The sequence below is a fragment of the Macrotis lagotis genome, chromosome X (assembly GCF_037893015.1).
Source record: "Macrotis lagotis isolate mMagLag1 chromosome X, bilby.v1.9.chrom.fasta, whole genome shotgun sequence".
Lineage (NCBI taxonomy): Eukaryota > Metazoa > Chordata > Mammalia > Peramelemorphia > Peramelidae > Macrotis > Macrotis lagotis.
This window is the reverse complement of record NC_133666.1, coordinates 429992922-430020787: the sequence shown is the minus strand read 5'-3', so window position 1 is coordinate 430020787 and position 27866 is coordinate 429992922. Positions and strand designations below refer to the sequence as shown.

At 34.4% G+C, this 27866-nt stretch overlaps 1 protein-coding gene across 6 annotated transcripts in view; it reads right to left on the bottom strand.

Moving 5' to 3' along the window:
* Positions 1-12149: 12149 nt before the first annotated feature.
* PXDNL (peroxidasin like) overlaps positions 12150-27866 on the bottom strand; it is a 586539-nt gene continuing 570822 nt past the window's right edge. For all 6 annotated transcript variants that reach the window (XM_074206820.1, XM_074206824.1, XM_074206821.1 and 3 more), the window contains 2 exons: positions 18493-18606; positions 12150-16316 (listed from right to left, as the gene is read on the bottom strand). In XM_074206820.1, the coding sequence (XP_074062921.1) occupies positions 16185-16316; positions 18493-18606 (246 nt within the window). In that variant the 3' untranslated portion in view covers positions 12150-16184. The remainder of the gene's footprint in view (positions 16317-18492; positions 18607-27866) is intronic.

The following is a 27866-nucleotide window of genomic DNA, read 5'->3' as shown; positions in this document are numbered from 1 at the left end:
GGGGAGTGAAGAGAGACTGCAGAGCCCTGTCCTCTGCCCCTGGAAAAGGACTCTGGAGCTCTGACCAAATTCAGATCCTGATCGCAGTCTAGGCCCCGCCATAGAACAGCAGCCCCCCCCCCCCCCACCTTGGCCCTGTGGCAGAGGGGGGAGCTTATGGTCATTCACAGACCAGGAGGGAGGACAGAACCTCACACACTGAGACCCTTGTGGGAGTGTCCCAAAAGCTCAGGAAGCACCCGCAAAAAACAGGCTTAGGCTGGGAAAATGAACAAACAAAGAAACAAGAGGAAGACCATTGAGAAATATTTTGCAAATGAGCCCAAGAAGGATCAAAATACTCAGTCTGAAGATGAGGAAGCACAGCTCCTACTTCTAAATATTCCAAGAAAAACAGAAACTGGGATCAGGCTATGATAGAGCTCAAAAAAGACTGTGAAAATCAAATGAGGGAGTTAGAAGAAAAACTGGGAAAAGAAAGGAGATGCAGGAAAAAACATGAAAATGAAGTCAGCAGCTTAGTCAAGGAAATCCAAAAAAATGCTGAACAAAATAGCATGCTAAAAAAACGGCTTAGGTCAAATGGATAAAACAGCTCAAAAAGTTATTGAGGAGAAGAATGCTTTAAAAAAGCAAAATTGGCCAGATGGAAAAAGAGATACGAAAACTCTCTGAGGAGAATAAATCCTTCAGACAAAGAATAGAATTCAGGGAGATTGATTAATTTACCAGAAATCAGGAATCAATACTTCAAAACCAAAAAAAAATGAAAAATTAGAAGAAAATGTGAAATGTCTCATTGAAAAACAAACTGATATGGAAAACAGACTTAGGAAAGCTAATTTTAAAATTATTGGAATACCTGAAAGACATGATCAGGAAAAGAGCCTTGACATCATTTTCAAAGAATTACTACAGGAAAATTGCCCTGATATTCTAGAAGCAGAGGGCAAAATAGAAATGGAGAGAATCCACCTATCCCCCCCGAGAAAGAGATCCCAAAAAACCAACCCCTAGGAATATTATACCAAGTTCCAGAACTCCCAAGTCAAAGAGAAAATATTACAAGCAGCCAGAAGGACACAGTTCAAATATCGTGGAGCTGCAGTCAGGATCACACAGGACTTAGCAGCAGCTACATTGGAAGCTCATAGGTCTTGGAATACAATATACTGGAAAGCAAAAGAGTTTAGAATGCAGCCAAGAATGAACTATCCAGTAAGGCTGAATGTCCTCTTCCAGGGAAAAAGATGGACTTTCAATGAACCAGGGAAATTTCAAAGGTTCCTTTTGGAATGGAATGACCAGAGCTGAACAGAAGGTTTGATCTTCAGATACAGGACTCAGGTGAAGCATGGAGATTGGAGGAGAGGGGGGAAATATGAGGGACTTAATGAGAATGAACTGCATGTATAGAAAAATGATACTGATAATATTCATATGAACCATCTCAGTTAATAGAGCAGGTAGAGGGAGCTTTTATAGTTGAAGCACAGGAGAAAGCTGAATTCCAAGATAAAATATGGTGTAAAAATGGAGTCAATAGAAAAAAAGGGAAATGGAATGGGAGAAAGAAAAAGGAGAGAGGGAATAGTCCAAGCTATTTCCCATAAGATTTTTTTTTATTACAATGAGCTATTGCAATGATATGGAAGGGGGGAGGCAAGAATGAGGGAACCTTTGCTCTCATCAGAGATGGCTAGGAGAGGAAACAGCAAATATACTCAATGGGGTATAGACAACTGGAGTAAGAAGGAGGGGGGAGCAGGGGGAAGGGGTGGGGATGTGAATAAAGGAGGAGAGGATGGACAATGAGGGGACAGTGGTCAGATATAATACATTTTCTTTTTTTACTTCTTGCAAGGGGCTGGGATTGGATGGCCTGCACAGGACCATAGGGCCAGGTGGATTCTGGGCCGAAGGTGTGGTATGGGGGCTCAGGGCTTCTTGGCCCCAGGACCAGGGATCTGTCTGCTGCGTCACTCAGCATCCCTACAGCAGAGTCAGAGTGGAAGGAGAGAGAAAATATAGTATGGTAGTGGAGAAATAAGAAAGGAGGGAGTTGCAATCAGCAATGGCAACGTTGGAAAAATATGGAAGTAACTTTTGTGATGGACTTATCATAAAGAATCTGATCCACTTATGACAGAGTTGATGGTGTTGGAACAAAAACTGAAACACATTTTTTTGTTATTATTATTTGGGGGAGGGTGCAGGGCAAGTGGGGCTGGGTGTCCTGCCTGGGGCCACATAGCAGGGTGATCATTGGTTATCTGGGGCCGGATTCGGACCCAGGTGCTCCTGGCTCAAGGGCCAATGCTCTGTCTGCCACCCAGCCACCCCTACTATTATTACTATTTTATTTTATTTTGGCTCTTTTTTTTCTTCTTTTTGGTTTTTTGCAGGGCAGTGGGGATCGGGTGGCTTGCATGTCACATGGCTGGGTGACTATTGGGTTTACGAGGCTGGATATGGACTCAGGTGCTCATGGCTCCAGGGCTGGTGCTTTGTCCATTGCACCACCTGGCCATAGCTACAATTATTACTATTATTTTCTTTTTAATTTTAATTTTTTTTCTCTCCCCCTTTACTTTTTTGCCCAAGCAAGTCTATCTATATTCATGGGGGGAGGGGTATTTTGTTTACTTGTAAACAAGTATATTTTATTAATGTAAAGAAAATCATTTGTACAAAATGAGAATAAAAAATAAATTTAAATAAAAAAACCATGGATCTGAAAGGTACAAGAAAACTATATTGCATGTCTAATCTCTCCTCTGATTTATCATTCTGTTCCTTAACCACTAGCAAATTATTTTGATAAGTACCACATTATAATATTGTTTGAAATTTGGACCTGCTAGGACACTGCTCCATGCCTAAAAGTCCTCCTCTCTGTTTTTTAAAATGAAAAATAAAAGACTGCAAACATGGAGTTGTGTACTCCACTTTTTCTAATGCATACTATTTATTTAACACCCATTAAATGACTTTATAAATTAGAATTTAATGATACAAAAACAAAAAATGAAATAGTCCTGCCTTCAAGAAGTTTAGGAATAAATAAAGGTATTAGAAGGTATTAGAAGGTTTAGGTATTAGAAGCTGTTTTTTTCCAAGTCCTCTTAATAAACTCTGAAGACTTCCTTCTTATTAGTGACAACTGGCAGGCTTACTTCCCATTCTTCTCTTTTTTCCATTATTTAAAGAATAACTGATTCATATAGCTATAATAGATCCGGGATTCTATTCCCCCTAACCTGACTATGAAATGTGATCTCTCTTCTCACTTAATGGAATCTTTATTTTCTATAGTCCTAAATGCTTGAAGTCTGCAAATATTCAAAACATTTTCAAATCAGAGAGTAATTTAAATTTATCAAAATCATCTCTGAAAATTAACTACCCTAGCTCTTTCTTCTAAAATTCCCATCACTTCACATATTTCTATTTGGTTACTGTGGCAAGGGCAGCATCAGTTCCCTTGAAAATAAACAGATATAATAATATAAAAAAGAAAGAAAATAAACAGATAAAGTAAGGAACAAAGAAATTTTCGTGAGTTTTCAAAGTTATGGTTGTTAGTAAAACTACCAATGTAGCCACTGCCTGCAGAGCTACTGCTTAGAGGTTGGAGGACTGCCTCAGGCTCATCCTTGTCCACTGACCAGCTGGGGTTCGGTTGAAACAGATCTGGCTATATCAATAGTTGCTTCAGGCAATACCCACACCAACATGGGTGTGTATCTTCACTGCTGTTACTATAATGAAACATTGCTTCAAACTGTGTTTCTGTAAATTGCTCCTTCTCAAGATCCTTTCCTATCCCATAACCTTTCTACTTAGCTTACTTTTCAGTTTAAAACAAAAACTCCACCTTTACTATTTTAAGTTGATTTGAGTAAAATTAATTTTCCCCATTTTATTATTTAAAGATTCAAGTTTGTATCTCATTTGAATTCCTTCCATTTATGTAAAATTTCATAACAGATTAGTTAAATTAACTTAAATTAAAATTAAGAAGATTTCACAGTCTAATAAATTCTTTAAGGAAAGTAACTTAGATATTGACTAAGTATACAAGTTCCTTTTTGGTACATATTAATCAATCAATCAATAAGCATTAATTTGTTATTATTGTTCAGTCATTTTACAGAAGTGTTAAAATCTTTATAATCTCATTAGGGTTTTCTTGGCAAAGATGCTGAAGTGTTTCCCATTTCCTTCTCCAGTTCATTTGGCAGATGAGGAACTGAGGCAAACAAGGTTAAGTGACTTGTCCAGGTTCACAAAGCTAGTTAGTGATTGAAGCCAGATTTGAACACATGAAGATGAGTCTTCTGACCTCAGACCAGATCTATTCACTGCACCACTCAGGTGTTCCTAGACATAGGTAGAGTGATTCATAAATGAGTCCAAAAAAGAAAAGAAAAATAGAAAAAACCCCAGTTATAGTCTGAAGATATCATAACTTACTTTTATTTTTGCATCTGACCAACTTCAAGGCTGCTACTGGCCTAATCTTCTAGCACTAATCACAGATCTCATGAGTCACAGTAAAAGTTTACATGATCCATTCCCAGTTTTGTTTAAGCCATAGACTTTTCATTTAATTAATTCTTAGATCAAGGCAGTACGTAGGGTATGTTTACACACAGATGGGAACTGATAAATTGAATCAATTTCATTTCCTCTAATAAGTTTAGTAACATAGCTTCTCATCACGTCATTCACAGATTGTCTCTATAGACAGGCTCTGTGTTACAGGGTTGACACCTGCTTCCACAGTACATGACAAAGGTAGTGTCTCCAAGCAACTTTATGATAAATAGCTCTCGGGATAATTGACACATGGAGTACTCTGCTTGGGGGTCATCATGCCTCTCTCTACTTGGGAGAATCAATGGAAAAAGAGGGAAAAAATTCTCAAAAGACTTCTGATCCTTGGGATTCCTCACTTTCATCCTATTTTTTTTTTCCTCACAGAGTTCCCATCTCCATTTTGTTTATAGTCATTAACATGATTGGCTAGAGTTTGTGCCTTGGGCTTTATTTCTGTTATTCAACAACTGGAATACAGACTGCTTATTCCTGCATTTCCCTTTTCCCCTCTTTATACTTCTGTAGAGTCACAGAATTTAAGAATGAGAAGAGACTTTCAGATCACAGAGTCCAACCCTCTCATTTTTATGAAAAGAAGATAGTCTGACAAGGCATATTAAATGATCAGTTTATATCTATTTAGCGGCAGAGCTTGGAATGGGTTCTAGTTGTATTATTTCACCTACTTTAGCTGTTGCACTAGATACTAAGTATTTTTGATTCAAATTATGCTTTTATGTATTTTTATTGTAATATAATTTTGTAACTTAAATAAGAAAGAACACATTATCATGTGCACAGTAATACATGAGATGATTCATAATATAATGCAATAAATTTCTATTTCAAAAAGCCCATATAATAAATACTATACATTGTGATTAAAATTGATTATCTTTTCTTTGCTTCCTTGAAAGTTTTCTCCTGTTCTCTGCTGTTCACTATTTACTTTTTTCCCTCCCCCCCAACATGGCTACAATTAAGCGTGTCTATATACATACATATTCATTTATAAACACCTGCATATGTACATATTCACAGACACATCTATATCCATATATATCAAAATCCATACAGACATATCTGCATTATACACATAAATAGAAACATATACACATACATATTCATATATGTATTTGGTTTAGTTCTTATTGAGTTTTTTTTTGTCTTTTTTCTTTATTTTTTTTTGCAAGGCTAATGGGGGGTTACATGGCTTGCCCAAGGCCACACAGCTAGGTAGTTATTAAGTGTCTGAGGCCTGATTTGAACTCAGGTACTGCTGACTCCAGGGTTGGTCCTCTATCCACTGTGCCACCTAGCCACCCCTAGTTCTCATTGTTACAATATTTCCTAAAAGCAATAGGCCCTCCTCACTCTTCTTTACTTTTACTCCATACCTTATGTTCTTATTCCTTAACCTATCACCCATCTATGAATCTGTCCCTTACATACCCTTCTATATCCTTCCCATTGATCTATATACTCTTCTACCCTTCATCCTATTCTCTCATACTCTGGTTCAATACCCTCCTGATACATTCCTCCTTTTTTTCTGAATTTAAAAGGCATAGAGACATAGAGACAACATACACACAAAAATACATATATATGTGCTTTGTGTATGTATATATCATTTTTTTCTTTAACCCATTCCTAATGAGTGTAGCTTTATAGAACTATTCCAACTCTCCTTTGCCATAGAATTCTTTTGTATCAATTCTTCCTCTCTCACCTCATTTGTATAATTCTTTTTAAAAATCTTTTTTCTATAGCATTTTCCTTTTAAGAATCTCATCTCAGCTCTACCTCAATCTTTCCTTTGAACTACTCTATTATAAATGATAATAGTGGATATATGGTTTATGTTTCCATATATTGTTAGAAAAAAATTTGTCCTTGTTGAGTTCATTGTAATTAGTTTTTGATGTTTACCTTTTATTTCTCTTGGTTCTTGTAGATAAAATTTTCTATTTAGTCCAGGTCTTTTTTTGCAATAAAATCTTGAATGTCTAGCAATTTATTGATTATGCATTTTATTCAGAATTAGACTTAACTTTGTTATATATGATTTTTGAATAAAATCCAAGTTATTTTGCTCTTTGACTGGCAGGTCTCCTGTAGTTCTAATTGTAGTCCCACCATATTTGAATTGCTTTTATTCTTGTTCTTAACAGTTTCTCTTTAACCTGCGGTTTGGGGAATTTAGCTATGCTATTCCTGTCAATTTTCCATCCAATATCTCTTTCAGATGGTGATAAGTGATTTTTTTCTATTTCTACTTTTTCCTCTTGCTCTAACATTTTAGGACAACTTTATTTCTTATATTAGTATGTATCAAGGTTCTTTTTTTATCATATCTTTCAGGTAGTTCAATTATTCTTGTTTTCTCTTCTTGATCTGTTCTCCAGATCGAATATTTTGTGTTTGTTTTTATACAAGATGCTTCACATTCTCTTCTATTTTTTTAATCTTATAGTTTATTTCCTTATCTCTCTTAATTTCACTGACTTCCCCTTAACCAATTCTAATTTATAGGAACATCTTCTTCCTTAAGATTCTGGATCTTTTTCTGGTTGGTTTACATTCTTTTCATAATCTTTTTATCTTATATTTATTGATCTTATTTTAATTTTTGGTTTTTCCTTAATCTCTCTTATTTGATTTTTTAAAATATTTTTTGAGTTCTATAAATTCTTTTTCAGCAGATAGTCATTTAATGTTACTCTTTAAGGTAGTAGAGACTTTTTTTTTGCTTCAGTATCTTCCTCTGAAGTCAAGCCCTAGTCCATCGAACTCTTCTCATGATAACAATCTGGCTTGAGTTGGGTTCTTTCTCATTTGTCCATTCATTTTTAATTATTTTAACCACTATTTCTGTAGTATTGGGGATGGTGTCTCTTGCCTCTGGAGTTTTGTCCTGGATCCAGCCTCTGCAACAAATTTTCCCCTCCAAGTCACAGCTGGGGCTCCTCAGCACACTGTGTTGAAAATGATCTGGTTCACTAAGAACTCTCCAATGACTCTAACTTTCAGTTCTCCCTTTTGGCCTGGAAGCAAGACAAAGAGTTTAGGTCTCCTCCAGGTGTCCACAAGTCAGCAGCATCCCTACACCACTGCCTCTGTACTCACCTGGTGTATAATGATATCTTTCTGGACAATGTCTTGACAGCTGATCTGATCTGGCATCCCTTATCAGCAGAGGCTTCTTCTCATTCTCTGCACAGCCTCAGAACTGCCCATACTGTTGAAGAGGTGAAAATTCCTGTGGCTGATGCAAAGGCCCCTTCCAAATAGGCTGCCCCTAGGGCTCGCCCCGAGGCATTTATACTTCACTCTGTCTAAACGTCAGTCTGGGAATCTAGAGATCTTTTTGGGCATCTTCTCTGGTTTTTCAGGAGACCCACTGTTGAGCCCCAACTCTTGTTTATTTTTGCCACTCTACATTCACCCTGAGATGCTTTTTTTGACCTTCTTGTAGAGGAAATCTGTGAGGGCTTGGAATTTTCTGATCGTAATTTGCCATCTTACCAAAATCCTCTCTGATACTAAATATTCTTAGCAAAAGATGAAACATGATGCAGAAGGAAAGACAGTAAAGCATCTAGGTTCCTGTTCCAGCCCAATCACCTTTGGTATTTGGGTTTTAGTATCTCTGGGTTAGTTACTTCATATAGAAAATGAAGTTAAACCAATTGCTCAGATTTCCTAGATCAGAGGTACCTTCTAGAGGGTGGATGACAACCTGTAAAGCCTGGTCTTACAACTGTTCAATTCATTTCTCTTTAGACTGCACCAAAGATCTCCCCACCTCCTCATCCCTAGTTGCTGACTCCTAAAAATTTTACTTTCAAATCAGGATAAGAAGTCCCTCCAACCTCAACTTCCTAAGGTCTTAGGGTCCTTTCCTGCTATGAGTTCTTGGTCCACCCCTTCTCCAGTGTCAAATTAACTATTTTTCTCATAGCTACCTAAACATCCATCAGAGTCAGTGTCCCAGGGATTCTGCCCATGGGAGTTTCCTGATCAATCTTTTAATTTGTTTTAGGTTTAGAATAACTAAACTAAGCCTCTGTTCTATCATTCAAGGCCAATAAGAATTAGTTATGGAGACCTAGACTGAGACTGTCTAAATGTCATAAGGCTTACTTCTATAGTAATAAGTATTTAGAGAGGAATGTGGCTTTTAGGAACTGATGGACTTTTTATTTCTCATGGAAAGTTATTTTATTATTTTATGTCTTATCTCCCTGTAGATAGGGACCTGAAGAAATTAATTTGTCATTCCTTGATGAGAATATGTTTGTAGTATAATGGGACCTATCCAGATCACATCTAAGGTGAATACGCAGATCACATCTGAGAGTATCTTCACATTGAAGGGGTTTAGGGATATACTTGTAGAGAGTTGTGATGACATATAATAAAAATGACTCATAGAATCATTGGCACATACATAGATTATTTACAGGCTTTAGTCAGCTAATCATATTGCAGATAGGAGACATTTTGATTGATAGCAGAGGCATTCAAAAGTACTAGTGACCAGAGTTTCAACTAATTTTCTTTGCCTGCTCTCTCTCTTGGTTTGATATCTTCACTGCAACAAGTGAGAAATAGTGTAAGAGGATAGAGCTTGGACCTTTTCCTCTCCAAGGCTGACACTTGGTCCCATGAAAAGGGGCCTTGGTGGGGCCAGCTAGGTGGCGCAGTGGATAGAGCATCGACCCTGGAGCCAGGAGTACATGAGTTCAAATCCAGCCTCAGATATTTAATAATTACCTAGCTGTGTGGCCTTGGGCAAGCCACTTACCCCCATTGCCTTGCAAAAACTAAAAAAAAATGGGCTTTGGTTACTATTTTGATGACAGAGACTAATCTGGAGTTCCTGGCCCTGTGTTTCAAAAGGTCAAGAAAGTTGGAACCTTGTATCCCAATATCCCAGCATACAAATTTTGCAGCTAATTGTTCAGAAGAACAAGAACCCAAGAGGGAAAAGGTTCTTCTCCAGAAAGAACTGATAAACTTTGACTACAGCTTGAAACATATTTTTTTCATTTTATTTTCTGGATTTCTTATAATATGGAAATATATTTTACATGATTTCACATATATAAATGATTTTATATTGCTTGCCTTTTCAATGGGTAGAGGAGGGCTGGAGGTGAAGGGAAGAATTTGTATGTCAAAATATCAAAAATGAATATTAAAACAAAAAAGAAAATGGGCTAGAGTATATTTGCTATATTTGCATTTAGTAAGAGAGGCATTTCTCTATGTATTTATTTGCATATTTTTGTCTCTATCTCTTTTTCTCTCTGACTGTCTGTCTCCCTATGTCTATCTCTGTTTTGTTTCTGTTTGTCTATACTTGTCTAAATTTTTGACTAGGACTGAATCTTCCCGAACCTGGGATTTGAGGCTTAAAACATACTTTAAAACTACCACTCCAATAGATACCTCTGTATTTGGAGAATATCTATCTTCATATTCTAAAGCATTACCTAGTTTCTAATTCTTTTGTTTTAGTGTGCCGATTAACTCATCCCTTCTTGTTTGGATAGTCTACATTCCATACAATTTTTAGGTGTTTTTTTTTTGGGGGGGGGCAAGGCAGTAGGGTTAATTGTCTGGCCCAAAGTCGCACATCTAGGTAATTATTAAGTGTGAATTTGAACTCAGGTCTTCTGGAATCCAGGGCCTGTGCCCTATTCACTGCGCAACCTAGCTGGCCCATTCCATACAATCTTGATTCCAAACCTAAAATGTCTTTTACAATGGCTAAACTCCTATTCTGCTTCACCCTCCTCTCATTTTTGTCCTCCCCTTTTCCCATTGCATCTGGATGGCAGAGAACTCATATCCTCCAGATATATTAACAAATTAACAACATTACACATATCATCTTCGTTTTCTCATTTCGCCCCCAATCATTAGAATCTTAAAATTTAGAATTGTATTTTATCACATTAATACCACAAGTCTGTCATTCCTGATTCATTCTAGACAGCTTGGGAGAGGTAGTCTCTGAATTCCAAACTCATCTCTACGTAATCTGGCTCTGTGATTCTTAGTAAATCACTTAATTTCTCAGTGTTTCAGGTAATTCTTTTAGTCTGGAAATTGCAGAGCAGATGCCTGAGAAAATTTCTACCAATTAAATCAAAGTTTATTGTGCAGTCATTTTTGAGTAATATTCAATTCTTTGTAACCCTCATTTGAGGTTTTCTTAGCAGTGATACTGGAGTGGTTTGCCATTTCCTTCTCCAGATTATTTTACAAATGAAGAACTGAGGAAAATAGGGTAAGTGACTTGCCCAGTCACACAGTAAGCAAGCATCTGAGTCTGGGTTTAAATTGATGAAGGTTAGTCTTTTCTGATTTCAGACTGAGAACTCTATTCACTGAACTTCCTTGTTACCCTATGAAATGGAAGTTCTCCCAACAAAAAAAGATTAGGAGACAGATTTTTTCCCCATATTTCTCTGGGTAAAAAAGAAATCTTATAAATAAAAGTCTTTAAAATATATTATCAATTAAATATGGACTAAAATTATTTTTACTAAAATATACTTTAGTCCTACATATTTTTCCATAAATTACTTTTATTTTACTGTACAAAAATGGCAAAATATCAGCTACTTCCTTTAAAATTTTGATAGGAAGCCTTTACCTTAAAAAATATAAGTAACAGAATTCTCAAAGAATCTGACCAAAATATAATCATCCAGTTATTCCTATTTCTCCCACCTTATCCTGGGCTCATTTTAAATAGCATGCATTTCCAATGAAAGGTTTCTCCCTTCTCCTAATATCCAAATGCATATCATTATTATGTGAATTCTCCCAAATAAAATGCTAAATACTTTATCTTGTTATTTGCCTTGCTGGTTAGAGAAAACCACCATTATCATAAGATTTTTACCTTAATCATTTTGGTTAATAATTACAGGTGACAAGCATTCTAGTTTTTTGGTTTGCCAATCATGTGCATCATTTAAAAATATTATATATATATATATATATATATATATGTGTGTGTGTGTGTGTGTGTGTGTGTGTGTGTGTGTGTATATATATATATATATATATATATATATATATGTAAAATCTGTGATGGCATTATAGTCTTAGTACCTTCCATTTAAATTTGGAATGCACACTGAAACATTAATTCATACTCAATGCTAGAAACAAAAACCAATAAATCATCTTCCAAAAAACAAAGAAATATATCACATGAAGTTGTAATTCAGGTATAAATTTTAGTACTACTTGTATTCACCACATTGTCTCTAACTTTGTATAGATATAATATAGAAATTTCTTTTAAATTTATTACAATGACTCCTTACTGAAATTGTCTTTAAGGAACCAGAACTGAATATATAGGTTTTAAATAAACACTTACCCATGGTATTTGAGCTGATTTCTGTATAAACAAAACAAGAAATTGGTTTAATAGAGTAATGAGTAAAATATGTTTTTTATTAAAAATGTTTTATAAAACATGACATGAATCTTTAGTTATTTGCAATAACTTCAGGTCATTCAAGCTTAAAAGTGAACTTTTACAATTAAATCAACATCACAATTGAGCTAAAAAAAATTGCCACATCAAAAAAAAATTTTTCCCTATACCCTTATCCCCAGAAACACTGGAGCAGTTAAAATAAGAAGGAAAATCAGTATTAAAGAATGCCTCCCAGGCAGTGTTAGAGTCCTTATGTGTATAAGCAAGACATTATTTTCAGAATAAATGTTGTATGATAATATACTATGCTCTCCATGCAAATTACAAATCACATGGCACTTCAGGTTTATGTTCCACTTAAGAGAGAATCATTTCCCTACCGCTGGCAGATTCTGTCTGCACAGCTATCACCTCTGATTTTCCTATGTTGCTTAAAAAAATTCTGTCAGTGTCAAAATGGGTAAATAGGGGTTGAGGTTGCTCATCCCAAGAGAATGGCCAGTAGTGTGCACTTCTATCCAGACCCTTGACCTTTATGCACCTTTGAAAAGACCCCTAAAAAGATCTAAAGAAAACAAAGAAGATTCATCATAATGACATAAAAGGATCATTAAGCTGGAGAAAAGCAGGGGCCTCACTTGCTATTCAAGAGAATTTAGTCTATGCTTAGATTCATCCTTTTACTGGAGATCAGTAGACATTCACAGAGAAAGAAAAAAATTTCCTTTCAGATAACCCTTACTTAACACAACATGCTAATTCAATATCTTGATATAATCTTAGACTGAATAGTTTTTCAATATTTAAAGACTTTAAGCCATTAAAATATCGATTTTTTATAGTAATTCAATGTAGAACATCATAAAAACATAAAATAATCAATCTATTCATATTATATGACCTTGTCTGCATAAGTCAATTAAATAAATCAAAATATAATTGATTAAATCTTTCAAACTTGAAAACTGCCAAACAATTGCTGGAATACACAAAGGGGGTAACCATTTCAGTCAAAAAAATGGTCATCTAACAACCCAATATAATTGACTATGAGATGATCAAATTATTCTGTGTTGAGTCACATGTAGAATTAGTTAATTCTGGTGCTGACATATCAAATCTATGATTCATGGAAATAATATTATTATAGAAACCATGGTTGAGATCTAAGTAGATATACTTTGCAATGCTGGGAAAGGTAGCTGCAGTTCCTCCATTAATTCATTGTATGATACAAGAGAAAAGTCTTCTTCTCTGCGCCTAAGTTTTGTCATAAATAGAATGAAGAGTTCCAACTAAATGAAAGTCTATTCTTATACTTATGATCTCAAAGTCCTATACTTTGAGACTTCAGACTATACCAACACTATACTTGAGACTATACAAAGTCTCAAAGTCTTATACTTACATTAGTCAAGTTATAAAAATAATGATTTGCAATAAGCTTGCAGGGAGCTGGTTTGGAGACTTACTTTGAGGAACAGAAAAATATTTTAATAAAATAGGCATGATATATTTAGATTATTTTGTCAAGTTTCGATTCTGTAAGTTGAAAGTTACCTCTAAACTTTAGCTTTTGGGAATATGAAATGTAAAAAGAAGGAATAAAATCCTTGATTATCAATCAGATAAACAAGATAATTTTCATTTTTAAGTAAGTCTAGCTTCTATAGACATTTGTTTGACCTTAATATATAAATGATTTTCCAAACAAAATGAGGGCTACTTACATTTTACTTAGGAGAGTGAGGGGAAAAGTGTAAATGTTTCAGAAATGAAGAGATGTTTTCTTAAACTCCATCTATCATTTCAGCTATTATAATCTTACTAAATTCATGAGAAAAAGTTTGATTAAAATAAATAGTTCCATATTTACTTTTACATAATTATGGATAATAATAATAATAATGATGATAATGATAAAATTTTGAAGATTTAATTTGGATTTTATTCATTTGAAAGTGAAAAGAAGTTGAGATTTTTCCCTGAGTGTTCTTTTGTGTCTGCTACAGAACTACAACATGGGAAGTTCATATTCAATGGTCAGTCCAAAATAATTTATTTTAAAGTTTTCTTTCTGCACATAAGAAAATACTATTTCTCTACATTTATGGCTCTAGTTTCATGCTTTGCACTATTTACAGCACACATAGATTTGTGGTGCTTTACATTATCGATATGTTTCAGAAAAAAATTGAATGAAATTCAAGTTTTATAAATCAAGTCCTAATATAAGCACACCAATAGAGCTCCCTATTTAAAAGATGATTCTTGTGACTCCCTTTGAAAACGGGGGAGTTAACTCAAATCATCACCTCTAGATCAATTTCTGAAATATTATTAGACTTTCAAAAAACAAAAGCAAGGCACATGTGTATTTGGAAATTTTACTTCCTTATAAATATCTATATGGCTTTGCAAATGAAATAAGGGGAGCTCTTTAATAATTCACTTCTTGGGTTTATTCAGTTTCCTGAGAAATACAAAATCATCTGGCTCCCTGAGAGCTGTTAACAGAATATTCCCTTTCCTTTCTGTAACTCTCCTTAAATGTTCTTTCTGCCTCACTCTTCTTGCATTATGAAATTATATACTATCATTCAATGTCCAGTTTAAATCCTAATTCCTCTGCAATTTAAAAAAAAATTCCACCAGTTGGTAGAAAACTCTCTCTTCTCATATAATAATTAATTTAAGAAACAATATAAAAATGTAGATAAAAAATGATCTTGCATCCAGGAAGGTTTTAGTTCATGTCTAGGCTTTGACACATACTGGGTATATGTCATTGAGTTTCTCATTGCTACAGACATCACTAAGATATGCTACAGAGAAGTATCAACTTCCATTTGTAAAGGAAGTTTCCTCAACTTGGATTTCCCTGTATCATTGAAATTACAAGTAAGTCTCCATCCCAAATACACTTTTCACATTCTACTTTGATTTGTATTTTCACTTAGGGATAAGGAGGCATATATTGTAGGAAGAATACTGGTCTGAAGACAGAGGATCTGGGTTCTTATCTTACCTATATTGATCATTACCTTTATGATTTTGACCAAGTAACTTAATTTCCCTGGACTTTAGCTTCCTAAAATGTAATATAAAGGGGTTAGACTCAATGGTAACTGTGATTATTTGCTCTCCATCAGTCACGTTTATTCATTTTTATAGCCCTATTCTATAGCACAACAATGCATTGAACAGACTAGACACTCTATAAATTCTCAATGTGTTGCCTAGCATATTCACTGAATTATTTTGAAGCAATCTAATTCTTTCATTGAGTTGTCAATAACCAGAGTTACAAACCAAAGAAATAACAAAAGAATTCTCTAAAAACAGGGGTTTTTAGCCTTTTTTTGAAACTGTCTGGTGAAGTGAATGAAATCCATCTCTGTATAATGGTTTATTGCTAACATTCATAATTGAGCAATTATTATGTTATTCTTATAAAAGAGGAAAATGGAACATTTAAATCAGAAGTTCCTCAAAATAAAGATCTAATTTTTTCACTTTCAAACACATAGAGTCCTGGAAATATAGCAACATGTTTCTTAGGGGACCAAGGACTCCAAGTTAAAAATCTTTTAGATTCGTTCTGGAGCATTTAAAATTTAGAAAAGAAACTCAGTCTCATAGTAAATCATGTCCAAACAATCACAACTCTGATGCCAAATAAATAGGAGGCTCATCCTATTAGGTTTTCAATCTCATCAAAACAGTACTGTATCTTAACTTTAAAATGAGAGATCTTCACCCATTACTTAAGTTTAATAAAACAGAATTCTTCTGAATTTAAATTTGATTAGTGAGATCCTCCATTTAAACTTCAGAGAAGAGTTACTTGTAATGACAGTTTAGGGAATATTTGAAAGTATTATGAACATTTTAAAATAGCTTTTACGATTATATTTACTTTTGCAATTTTTCTCTGGCAAAATTAGAAAAAATGGCAGAATATGTTCAGTGTATTTTAAGGCTTAAAGTTGTCTGAAAATCAGCATGAATTTTCATATCAAAATGTGAGTATAAGTTGTTATCCCATTACTCAGAACTGAATGACAAGTCTTATCTTCTTATAATGAGCTCCAGTAAAAGGAGATGGTTGTTAAAGTTCCTCTGGGAAATCATCTGGTTTTTCATTATCCATGCAGACTGAACAGCATGCTCCTTTCACCATTTGTGGGTTGAGGCATTCTGTTGGTTGGCAGGTCTCCATGGTACATGTTATCTGACCACTCTGAAAGGTAATATTTAAATATTAGAATAATTTAGATCAATTCTTTTTTTATATAGAAATAAGTATTTACAAGAACTATATAGCTTGCTCCTCTCCACCCTAATTCACTGCAACTACAATCAAAATAAATTAGTCTTATTAGTGAAAAAATGGATATATATTCCAAAATTTTGTTAAGTCTCTGGAGTCCACTGAACAAACTTCATTTTAAGAGTTATTAAATGGAAGCCTGGCAATTCTCTTCAGAAAGAAATACTGCACCTTCCAGAAGGAAAATCCATCAACTAACAATTAATTGATTACATCTTTTGAAAAATTTCTAATGACCACAAACTTTTCATATGTGAATACTAGAAATATATATACACACTAAGAGTAAACTACTTCCACTACCTCCCCATACAATAATAAATGGGGTGGTAATTATTATAATAATAAAAAGCATTTATATAGTGCTTTAAGTTTTGTGAAGTGCTTTACACATATTATCTCAGTTGTTCCTCACATTACTATTATACCTATTTTTACAGATGTGAAAACCTAAGTTGAGTCTTAACTGGCTCTCCCAAAATGACACAATCAGTTAAGTCAGCTCTTCCTGACTCAAAATAAAATCTCACAGTCTAGAGAAAGGACAAAACTGTGAATTAGAAGAACATGATGTAAAACTTTTGTGGAAAACTAATAATATCCTGCAGCCTTCAGAGAGAAGTAGATATATGGACAGGAGGGAAAATTGCAGTCCCCCAAATGTATGGGAAGGATGACTTTTATTGTAATTCCTCTGGGGTAAGTTTCTTCCTCATAATAAGTTTTGGTTATGAACAAGGATTTGCTTTGGTACATCAGACACAAACCTAGCATCTAGACATTAATGTAATGCAATTCTGGAATTTCCCTAGTGCCCACCAATAGAAAAGTTACACCAATATTTTGCTTTATTGAATTTAAATAATCTGAAGATTGACAAATAAAGAAATTGTCATTTGAAGGAAGACATATCTAATGTCAAAAGCAATCATCCAAAATATTGTTCTTGCAGAGTACAATTTTTTTTAGGTTTTTTTTTTGGCAAGGCAAATGGGGTTAAGTGGCTTGCCAAAGGCCACACAGCTAGGTAATTATTAAGTGTCTGAGACTGGATTTGAACCCAGGTACTCCTGACTCCAAGGCCGGTGCTTTATCCACTATGCCACCTAGCCACCTCAGAGTACAGTTTTAAGAAAATCAAATTCATTATCTAGGCATATCAATTGCATAGTACAGTATTTATTTATACCCTAATAATCTCTTCTATCCGAGAAGTTCCATTTTATCACAAATTCTGCAAATGCACAATATTCATTTTGAGAAAATACTTATCTCTAGATAGCTTTCTCCTCAATCAGAGTCAATGACAATATGCATTCAAAAATTATTAATAATTGAATCAGAGTTTGGAAATTGATTTAATCAAATACTGTGCTTTCACTTTAAAAGCAATGTGTCAAGTAACCCCAAATCATTTGACTATGGATTCCATTAATAATTTTTTTAAATGCAGGTAGTGTCTGTAGTTCTTTCAAAGTACAAAATTAAAACTATTAGTACATGGTAGAGAATGAAAATGATTTATGGGAACAGGAAGAAAGTAATTCTGCTAATAGTAATTCTGCTAATAAGGAATATACAGTTTCTCTCCCATTATAGGGATAAAACTAGCTTTCATAAATAGTCTCTGTGTTCAGAATAACAAGAAATGGGACATTGGGAAGGGAATGGGGAGATTAAGACAAGGATGGGGAAGGGAGAAGAAAGGAGAGTGAAAGGGAGAAAGATCGACAGTGATTCTTGATCAATTAGGGTACTCTATCATAGTAAAAGCTTCCAGGACCCTGACAACTCTCTGGTCTTCCAAAATCAGACTCTACATGAAAACTGAAATTCATACATTTCAGAGAAAAAAAAAATCACTGGACAGTAGATAACTATGCAAAAAGTAATCTTGGCCTTAAGCACTTACCTTTTGGCTCACTACACACTTGTGCAGACCTTCAAGAGTATCCCTAAAATCTGCTTCTCAAAGGGACAGAGTTTCAAGAAGAAATTCTTCATAGCACTTCAACAGGCAGGAAACCAAGGAGAAAATGGTGGGGAGGGAGGGAAGCATGATGAAAGAACTCGGAGCCAAACTTACCTTACAGATACAGCTAATGCAGTCTTCTTTCATCCAGTGTTCATTGTCCCTCCGATGAATTCTATCATCATCCATGCATCCCTCCTGCCTCAGGCGAGCCTCCAGCTTGTTTATCTGAAATAAGGAGGTGGAAGGAAAAGAGGCAAAAATTGGAAAGGAGAGAAACTAGACCTACAAATAACATGGTTTAATGAAATACTACACTCTGTAAGCACAAGCCTGGGAGGCATAAGAAACTTCAAAGTTACACTTCATTTTTCTTTTAACACATTCATTCCAAAGTTAATGAACCAGCATCATCTAATATCTATATTCCTAAACAGAAGCTCAAGAGTTTTATATATTTCTGTAGCGAAAAGAGTTAATGTAAATTCTAACAGTGTCAGATTTACAACAAAGCATCAGTGAAATCATACGTTCCAGTACTATCTAGTAGTGGTAGCAGTAAGCAATGGTCTAGAAGCAGTAGTAGTAGTAGTAGTAGTGGTGGTGGTGGTAGTGGTGGTGGTAGTAGTAGTAGTAGCAGTAGCAGTAGCAGCAGAGGTAATAGCAGTAGTAGTTATGGTAGTAGTGGTAATAGTGCTAGTGGTAGTGGTAGTACTAGTGGTAGTAGTAGTAGTAGTAATGGTAGCAGCAGCAGCAGAAGTAGTAGCAGTAGTAGAGGCAATAACAGTAGCAGTAGTAGTAGCAGTAGTAGCAATAGCAGTAGCAGTAACAGTAGCAATAACAGTAGTAGTCATAGTAGTAGACAACAATAATAACAAAAACAACAAAACTAAACACAAAACAAAAAAAATTTGCCAAAATGCATAAAATAAAGGATGTTTTATTTATTTCAGGGATTTCTCACAAGGCACTGTCTCACAATCCTACACCTTCAAAAAATAGAGGGACCAATTGCATTGCAGATCACTTGACCAAATGTTGACTGTTTCCTTGGAAAGTCTAATCTGTTCAAAGGTGTAGTTGCATTTAATGATCAAAAACACATTTAAGAGGTGGCTAGGTGGCACAGTGGATAAAGCACAGGACCTGGAGTCAGGAGTACCTGAGTTTAAATCCGTGCTCAGACACTTAGTAATTACCTAGCTGTGTGGCCTTGGGCAAGCCACTTAACCCCATTTGCCTTGCAAAAAAACTAAAAAAAAAAACCCCACATTTAATTATATCTTTTTACAACTGGCTTAGACTTAAAAGCCTCACACCATTAAGCTGTAGTATCTAGAACTTACATAAAGTTTTTGTTGGGTGAGGGGGTTGGAGAGATTTTGGAGATTTTTGGCAAAGCATTTGTGATTAAGGGATGTGCCTAGAATCATATAGTTAGTAAATGTTGAGTATCTGAAACAAAATTTGAGCTCAAGTTCTCCTGCCTTCAGGGTCAGTGCTCTAGCTAGTTGGTCACCTAACTGTCCTGAACTTAAGTAAAATTAATATATTTCTCCTTGGAAGAAACCCACCTTTCTCTGAAAAAAAAATTATTCCATACTCTTACAAGATGATAAATGTATCTAGTAATATTTTTAAAATATGAAAAATATTTATGTTAATGTAATAATTTAGACTATCAACTCTTTGAAACATGTATATAGGAATTGGAGACATATTTATTTTGTTCTACCCTCCTTGCTATGTTTCCAAAACTTTCTAGAGATATGCGTGAGACTGGAGGCAATTTTTATATCTTAGGGCCACTGAGGGGAAGGTGATGGTAGAAACTGGAGAAGTGGGTAAAAGAAAGAAAAGGGGGGTAGTGTTTTCCAATTGCCCAAAAGACAAAGATAGTTGCTGGTCATGCATGGTCTGAGATTTGATGCTAATAAGTGAATGGAAGTGAGAACAAGGTTAATGTCCCCTTTATGAGCTAGCAGGTGGGGTTGCAGATACACCTAACAAAACATTTCTGCTTCTATGCCAAAGGTTCTGCGCTCTCAGGTTTTTAATCTATTTGTATGTTATATAAATAATTAATAGATTAAATCATTCCATTACAATATTTTTTTCATATTTTTAAAATGTTGCTAAGATTCATTTGTGGTACAGTTATTTAATCACATCTGACTCCTACCTCTGTGCAACATGCCAATCTTATACAAGACATTGTCTTGGCAAAGAGACTGTAATAGTTTACTATTTCCCTCTCCAATGGATTAAGGCAAATGAAGGTTAAGTGAACTTCCCAGGATCTGAGGCCAGATTTGAACTGAGGTCTTCCTAACTCCAGGCCCCAGCACTCTGACCACCGAGCAACCCATATGCTTGTAGATTCATTCACCAACCCATAAAAATATGAAATAATTTCATTAAAAGGTAGGTTTGTCCAAGGAACATTATATTAAATGTATCTGAAAACAAAGTTAGAAATGTGTCAACCCGGGCAGTGGCATATTAGCCCAAGCGACCTAAAAAAACTAATACTTCTAGAAAAGGCAGTACTAGCACAAATGGTGGTGAAGGGGAAACAGATGGCAGGTAAGGAAATTTAGACTAGTGGATGCAAACTGGTATGTTTCCAAGCCTCCAAAGGGTCTTGTGGGGCTTAGAAGCAGCAATAGGGCAGTGAGGCAGATACTTGACTGTACCTGAGTTCCTAGCCCATGCTCAAAAGAAGTCATAATAAAGAGAATAACTTGAACTTTATTTTTAATTGGTATTGAGAACCTAAAGGAAATCCATAGGAGGGAGAGGTGGTTGCAGTTCTACAACCTAGGAACCTGATGGTGCTCATCCAATGCCTGGAATGGTCCCTCTCCTCCTCTCAGCCTCCTGGATTCATTCAAATCCAATGAAGATCTCTGGTAGTATGTGACAGATGCAGATTTGACTCCAGGTCCTCCAACTCCAAAGACAGTATATGAGCCATGAATGCAGGTGTGATGTTATTATTGGAGAAAACAAACAGCTGTGGCAAGAACAATGGTTTCAGAGGTCCCAAGACCTGGGTTCATCCTCCAGCTACGTCATTTACAATTTGACTGGAATCAAGCTACTTAAGCATCAAAGCAAAATGAGAGTATTGGGATTAAGTTAATGCCAAGGGATTTTCCATGATTCTCTTATTCCAAATTCTCATTTGAACTCAATCTGTTTTCTACTAAAAAAAAGTGGGTTAAAAAAGAATTAATTGTTCAATAGTTCAAAAGAACCATGATTTCATTCTCTCCCTACCCTAATACAGATTGTAACCACTCCTTTCCTTATGTTGCTATTCAGATAACATTTCATCACCTGGCCAATCTCCTTTTTTATAATCCTCTTCAGACAGAATTAGACTTGTCCTCAAAAGATCATCAACCCTTCTCTTGGCCTAGACTTACTGGAAGACATTCCAGCTTGCTAGGTCTTTCCAAGGTTTATATAGCTTTTGATACAGCTTTCTATGCCAGATTGAGGAATCAGAATAAGATTTTCAATGAGAAATAATGTAATGGAACAACTGTTAAATAACAACAACAAATTTTAGAGGCACTTCCTGAGGTACTTGGCTACTCTGCAAGCTCAGTTTGCTTCAAAGGTATCATATGACAGTCAGAAAATAATGCAATCTTAGGTTATATGGCAATGTCTATTTCCAGAATTAAAATGCTGGGTTCCATTGTATTCTGTTCTGGTCATTAAGAAAGAAAAAGGAAAAAAAAGATAGACCCATTTGTGTTTGTCACATTTTATAAAGTATATTCATAGCCAAGAAAGCACATTTAGAAATACATCTAGGATAATGAAAGAACTTAAAGAGCAAATCATATATAATATAATAATATAAAGAATAACTGAAACAAGTAGGAAGTCTTAGAAAGGAAAATGTTGGTGGGGAAGGAGGGTGGGACAGAGGTGCATGATTGATGTCTATAAGTATTTACATCTTCCTTGTGGAAGAAGGACAAAGTCAAAGAAAGAAAAAACTAAAAACAATAGGGAGAAGGTATAAAGAGGATTGTAATAAGGGGGGAAATACATCCAAATAATTAGTTGTCCAAAAGAAGGATTTGTTGCCTCAGTAAACCTCCCTTCACTGTAATTCCACAGGAAGATGCAAGGGAAATATTTGTGGGCAAGTCATTGGAAGGAATTTTTTAGGGAACAGAAGAGATTAGATTTTCTCCTATAATAATATTTCAAATTCATTCTATAAAGGGAATTAATTATATCAATTATAGTTATAAAATATGTTTTTAATTTTTAAAAAGTTCTCAAACATCAAGCTAAAAAGTCCTGCTTCTACCTACAGATTTTCTGATTCTGCAAATCAAGTATTATCACCATCAACTACTTTGGTTTCAATAATTTGAAGATTCACTTTCATCAATGGAGATAATGATCTCTCCCCAATACAGATTGTGACCCTGGTAAACCATAGTGCAAGGGCTTCATGAAATGCAGTGGATTTATTAAGTTATCATCAAGAAATGCAGTGGTTGGACTGTGTTTTTGTTACTTTCAAGGAAATGTTAAGTCTAAAGATGGATTTGTCTGCTTTATTCTTTTTCAGATGACAGTTATTCAGTCCTTCAAAGATTCTGCATTCAAAGCTTTTCCAGTCCTACAAAAGCTATCAGTCTTCATTTAACAGGTATATCATCCTTTCCAGAAGCCAGAGAACCCTTCATATCATCATAGGTCATCAGAGAAGATTTTAGTCAGATTTTTAAAGGGGGAAAAAAACCATTTTATCCCCCCCAAAAAAAAATCTTTCCCAAAACAACACAAACTTCTCCACAAATAAGTAATCAGGAATAATCTGAATGTACAGTTTAAACCCACTGCAAGCACAATTTCATTGTGAAGAGAATAAACACTGTTAGAGCTAGCTGGCAACATGATCTTCAAGATCAAGGCTAAAAGAGTGAGTTTTAAAGGAAAATAAAGAATGGTCACAGAAACAAGTGAGAATGGTTGCTTCAACAACCAAAATCTAGTCAAGCACCCAGATTTTTCTATTATCTACTAGATTATACTTTAGAGAGGCATTACAATATTAACGCAGGGGGAAAATACAACATAGGGAAAATTGAAAGTGTGGCTGAGAAATACAATGAACAGAAGAATCTTGAAGGTGTTGTGATAAGTATTTACATGGGCAAAGATTGTCCATGAATTTTGACAGTTTTTAAATCTATAATCTTTCATTTATATTTGTTTCCTAAACATTTCATTATATATTCATCAATGTATTTTATTTTAATGTTGAAATATTGTGCTTTCCCTTTCTCAGTTGAGGTTAATCTAATGCCAAACTGATTTTCTAGAAGGAAAAAAAAGCATGTTCCCTTCAACTAAATGAAAACAAATTCACAACCAGTTATACTGCACTTGATATAACAATAATACTTTAGGAAAGTGAAATTTGTTTCATGTTTGTAACATAATTTTATATCTTCCCTGTGTCTTTCTAGCATAACAAAAATTTCACCTGAAAATTACTTTGTAGCAAAGCTAAAAATTTATAATATAGGAAAGTTTCCTTTAAATTGAGAAATATCATGATGCCAAGAAGATGATGTCAAAAGTTTTCACTCAGCTTGGGAAGGGTAAAGACAAGAAATTATTATTGTTATAAGATAATATTTACCACCTTTAAAAATTCTATTTAAGTTGTGATAATAGATAATATTTGGTATCATATACTGCTTTGTTTCAATTCAATTCAACAATTTTATTTTTCTAAGCCTCACTTATGCGTGATTCAAACAGAGACAGTATAGGGTAGTAGTTAAAGAGCCAGTCAGGTCTCTGACACACAGAGGTTGTGTGACCCTGACCAAGTCACTTCTTAGTGGTCCAGATAAATTACCTAAGATTCAAAGTTACATTTTCCTCTTACGCCAAGCACACAGACCCCAAAGTGACTAAACCTCTCTTTTCATTCCATGAATACTTTCCTTAAAATACTTAGTATCTCCTTGAGAATGTTATGTCCCCCCAGCTCCCCATTACTGGTCAGCTAGAAACAACCTCGTCAACATCACAGGGTCATGTGTTTTTGGTTTCTTTTCAGTTATTGCAGTTACTTTTCAGTTACTTCAGATGCTTCTGAAAGCTTTATTAAATTTATAACAATAACTAATACTGAAATGACTATTAAAATTTTCACCATTTTTCCTAAAGCTATGTTCTAGTTCCCATTAATTCGGCATGGCCATTTCACTTCAAAATTTTTAGCAATCAAAATGATTACATGAAAAATTTATAAAAGTGCTTAGCACCTCCTTAAAATGCTTTTCTTTATCAGGAACTATCAGATAAGCCAAATGGCAAAAAGAGGTTCTTATATCACAGCTTTTCAGTCATCTCAATTTGTTAATTTTCATCAAACTGTAAAATGGACATAATTTTTATAGGAGACCAATCATATACTTCCATAAAGAAGATATATTAGAGAAAGAAAAGAACTAAAAATGTTTTTTTTTCAATCTACAATGTAAAATGACCCCAAACACTAACATGGTATGATTCTTTTTTTTTTCATTTTCATTTGTCACAGTTCAGGTTTTCTAACTTACTAAGTGTATTTCAGATGCTAGGGCTATTCACAATCAGATCTAATCAAATCCAAGGTTTCAATGGGTCTAATTCATTTTGGTTACTTTTGTGATTCTGCATTAAAAATGAGATTAAGAAGTGTTCCATTCACATAATAGGCTTCAAAAATCACAGCAAACTCAACTGGCTAACTGGTTTGATTCTATATTGATCATATAGTTGTAAGTCATAGAAGATTAACATTTTAATGAGCAAGAATGCTTATTTTTCATATGCAAGTTAAAGGGAAAATGAAAATAAGCTATGCAATATATAATAATCATTTTTAAAAACCCAATATGCAAAGTACTATTCAACCAAATTTGGATTCAGGTGTCAACATCCAATAGTAGAATGAGTAGAATGACCATTGTGAGTCAATTATGAAAGTCATTTAATCTTTTGGGGCCTCATTTTTCTTGCCTGTAAAATGAGGATGCAGAATTGGGTGATTCTTAATACCTCTTCCAGTGCCTATAATGATATCTTGCATATAGTAGATATTCAATAAATAAATATTTGGCAATTTCATAGAATCCCAGAAACACAGAGTTGAAAAGAAAATCATAATAAGTCATCTAGCCTGGACAGACAGCAAGAAAGTTTAAGTGAAAAACTTAGTTGACCTCAGAGCAGAGCTTGATGAGGTTGGCTTGGCTTTGAAAAAAAATGGAATTAGTTTTTCATTTTTTTTTATTTTAAAAGAATGAGACAGAAAATAATACTAATTAGAAAGTTCCTTTGCATTTAAAAACATAACTGGGTAGGAACTTCTTTAATCACAACAAAAGGAAATCTTCTAGCCACTGATGGAAGTTTACTATCTCCCAAGGTCTAATTTTCCACATTTAGACAGAGATTAATTGTAAGAAGAATATTAATTTGAGAACAAAACCAAAAACTGCCTTTATAATTTCCATCTATCATTCTTAGTTCTGACCTTTGGAACTTAATAGAAAAAGTTTCATCTCTCTTCCATTAACTTCCCTTCAAATATTAGAGAACATCTATTACAACTTCTACCTATGCCTTTGGCAAAATGAACATAATACCAAAAAGAAAAGCAGATCAATAAAAATCAAGTCATTTCAATTAAGAAGCAATATCCAGAATAGTGGTGTTCAGAATTGCTACATAATATGGTCTATCCAAGACAGAGTCTAAGAAGTACTTTTCTTTCCAATTTGAGCTACATTAGCTTTTAAAAAATTTAAGACTTTAAAAATTATCATAGTATTAATTCATGTCAAAATTATTTTCTGCTTTTGTTTTTTAACAGAAAAAGTTAGAGAAACATATAGGGAAAGGAACTTTGAATTCATTTGTATATGGAACTTTTAGAGGAGGAAAATTTCTCTAAAAATGTAGATTGGATACATCCCTGCAACATACAGTTTTTAGGGAATTACCTAAAGGCCTAAGAGATTAAGTGACTAGCATAAGGTCACACAGTCAGTATGTATCTCACAGTCAGAGGCAGGTTTGAACCCTATTTTTTTTAGAAGAAGAGTCAACAAATTATGGTCTATGTGCAAAATCCAGTCTGCAGCTTGTTTTTATACCTGTAGGAATGGTTTATAAAGTTTAAAATTTTCTTATTGCATTTTAAAATATAAAGAAACATTCTTGGGTCACTAACTATACAAAAATGGGTAATGTAAATATATGAATCCCTCCTCTAGGTCATGCTACTTTTTAATAATACACAAAAGAAACTTTTAAAAATAAAATTTAATAGATAGAACTGATGTTAAAGGAATATTTGATTTTCAATATTATTCACATGCAACTGAATTTGGTCTTTTAAGTTATCTTTTCCCTGAAAAGTTATTTCAGAGAAAAAATTATAAAATTCTTAAAACATCAATTCAGAAAGAATAGCCAGTCTTGTAAAACTAACAAAATTTTGTTTACTTAAAATACATTAAATCATAATATAAAAATATTTTTCATTATCCCACCTAATTTTCAAACTAATATCAACAAAGGAAGAAAAATGCCTTTAAAGGCTTAAGACAATGATTGGTGGAGGTAAGGGATGTTCTGAAATAGAATTCCTATCCAGTAGAAACATTCTAACAGTGGTCTATGGATAACATCAATCCTGAGATGACATCTCTAAATAAAGAAATCATTTAAAATGTTGTTGATCAGAAACTTTGAATTTCAAATCTGCTAAGCTTGCCAATAAATTTCAAATGAGTTGGGGCATATTGGCAGCCTGTGCTTCTTACAGTGAGTCCAATAGCTTACAATAGCTACAGTGAGTCCAAGTTCTTATTCTGGTGTCGTTTTTCAAGCATTCAAGGTTTCTATTGCAGCTTTATTAAGGCCATTGCTATCTTGTGCCAGGGGATTTTTTTTGCCTTGTTACTCTGAATATCAACCACTGAGAAACATATTAACTTCCTGGGCTATCCTATGATTACTGAGTCTTGTAAAATCAAAATCTTTCTGTTTGTATCCATGAACAAGGTTTTCCATGAACATTTTTGAGAAGGAAAACATTTTTTGAAATACAGCATAACAATCTGCATCTTTCTTTTGCCATATACCAGATACAAAAAAATTCATTTTCTTGAATTAGCACTAGACTTCAATCAGGAAGACCTAAATTTAAATAAACACAACTACTGTATTTCCACATGGAAAAGACACATCCTTTTCCAAAAAATTTGGAAAACTGGAAGCATCCTTCCTATACAGTGGTTGTAGATTTTTTTTACTTCTATTTCCCACTTTTTCACACTTGTCTTTGTGCTCATTGTTCCATAATTTGTTACCAGTATGTTAGGTGACATTTTGCCACATTCTGCCCAGAAATGGTCCACAAATGGCTCATAAAAAAATTTTCA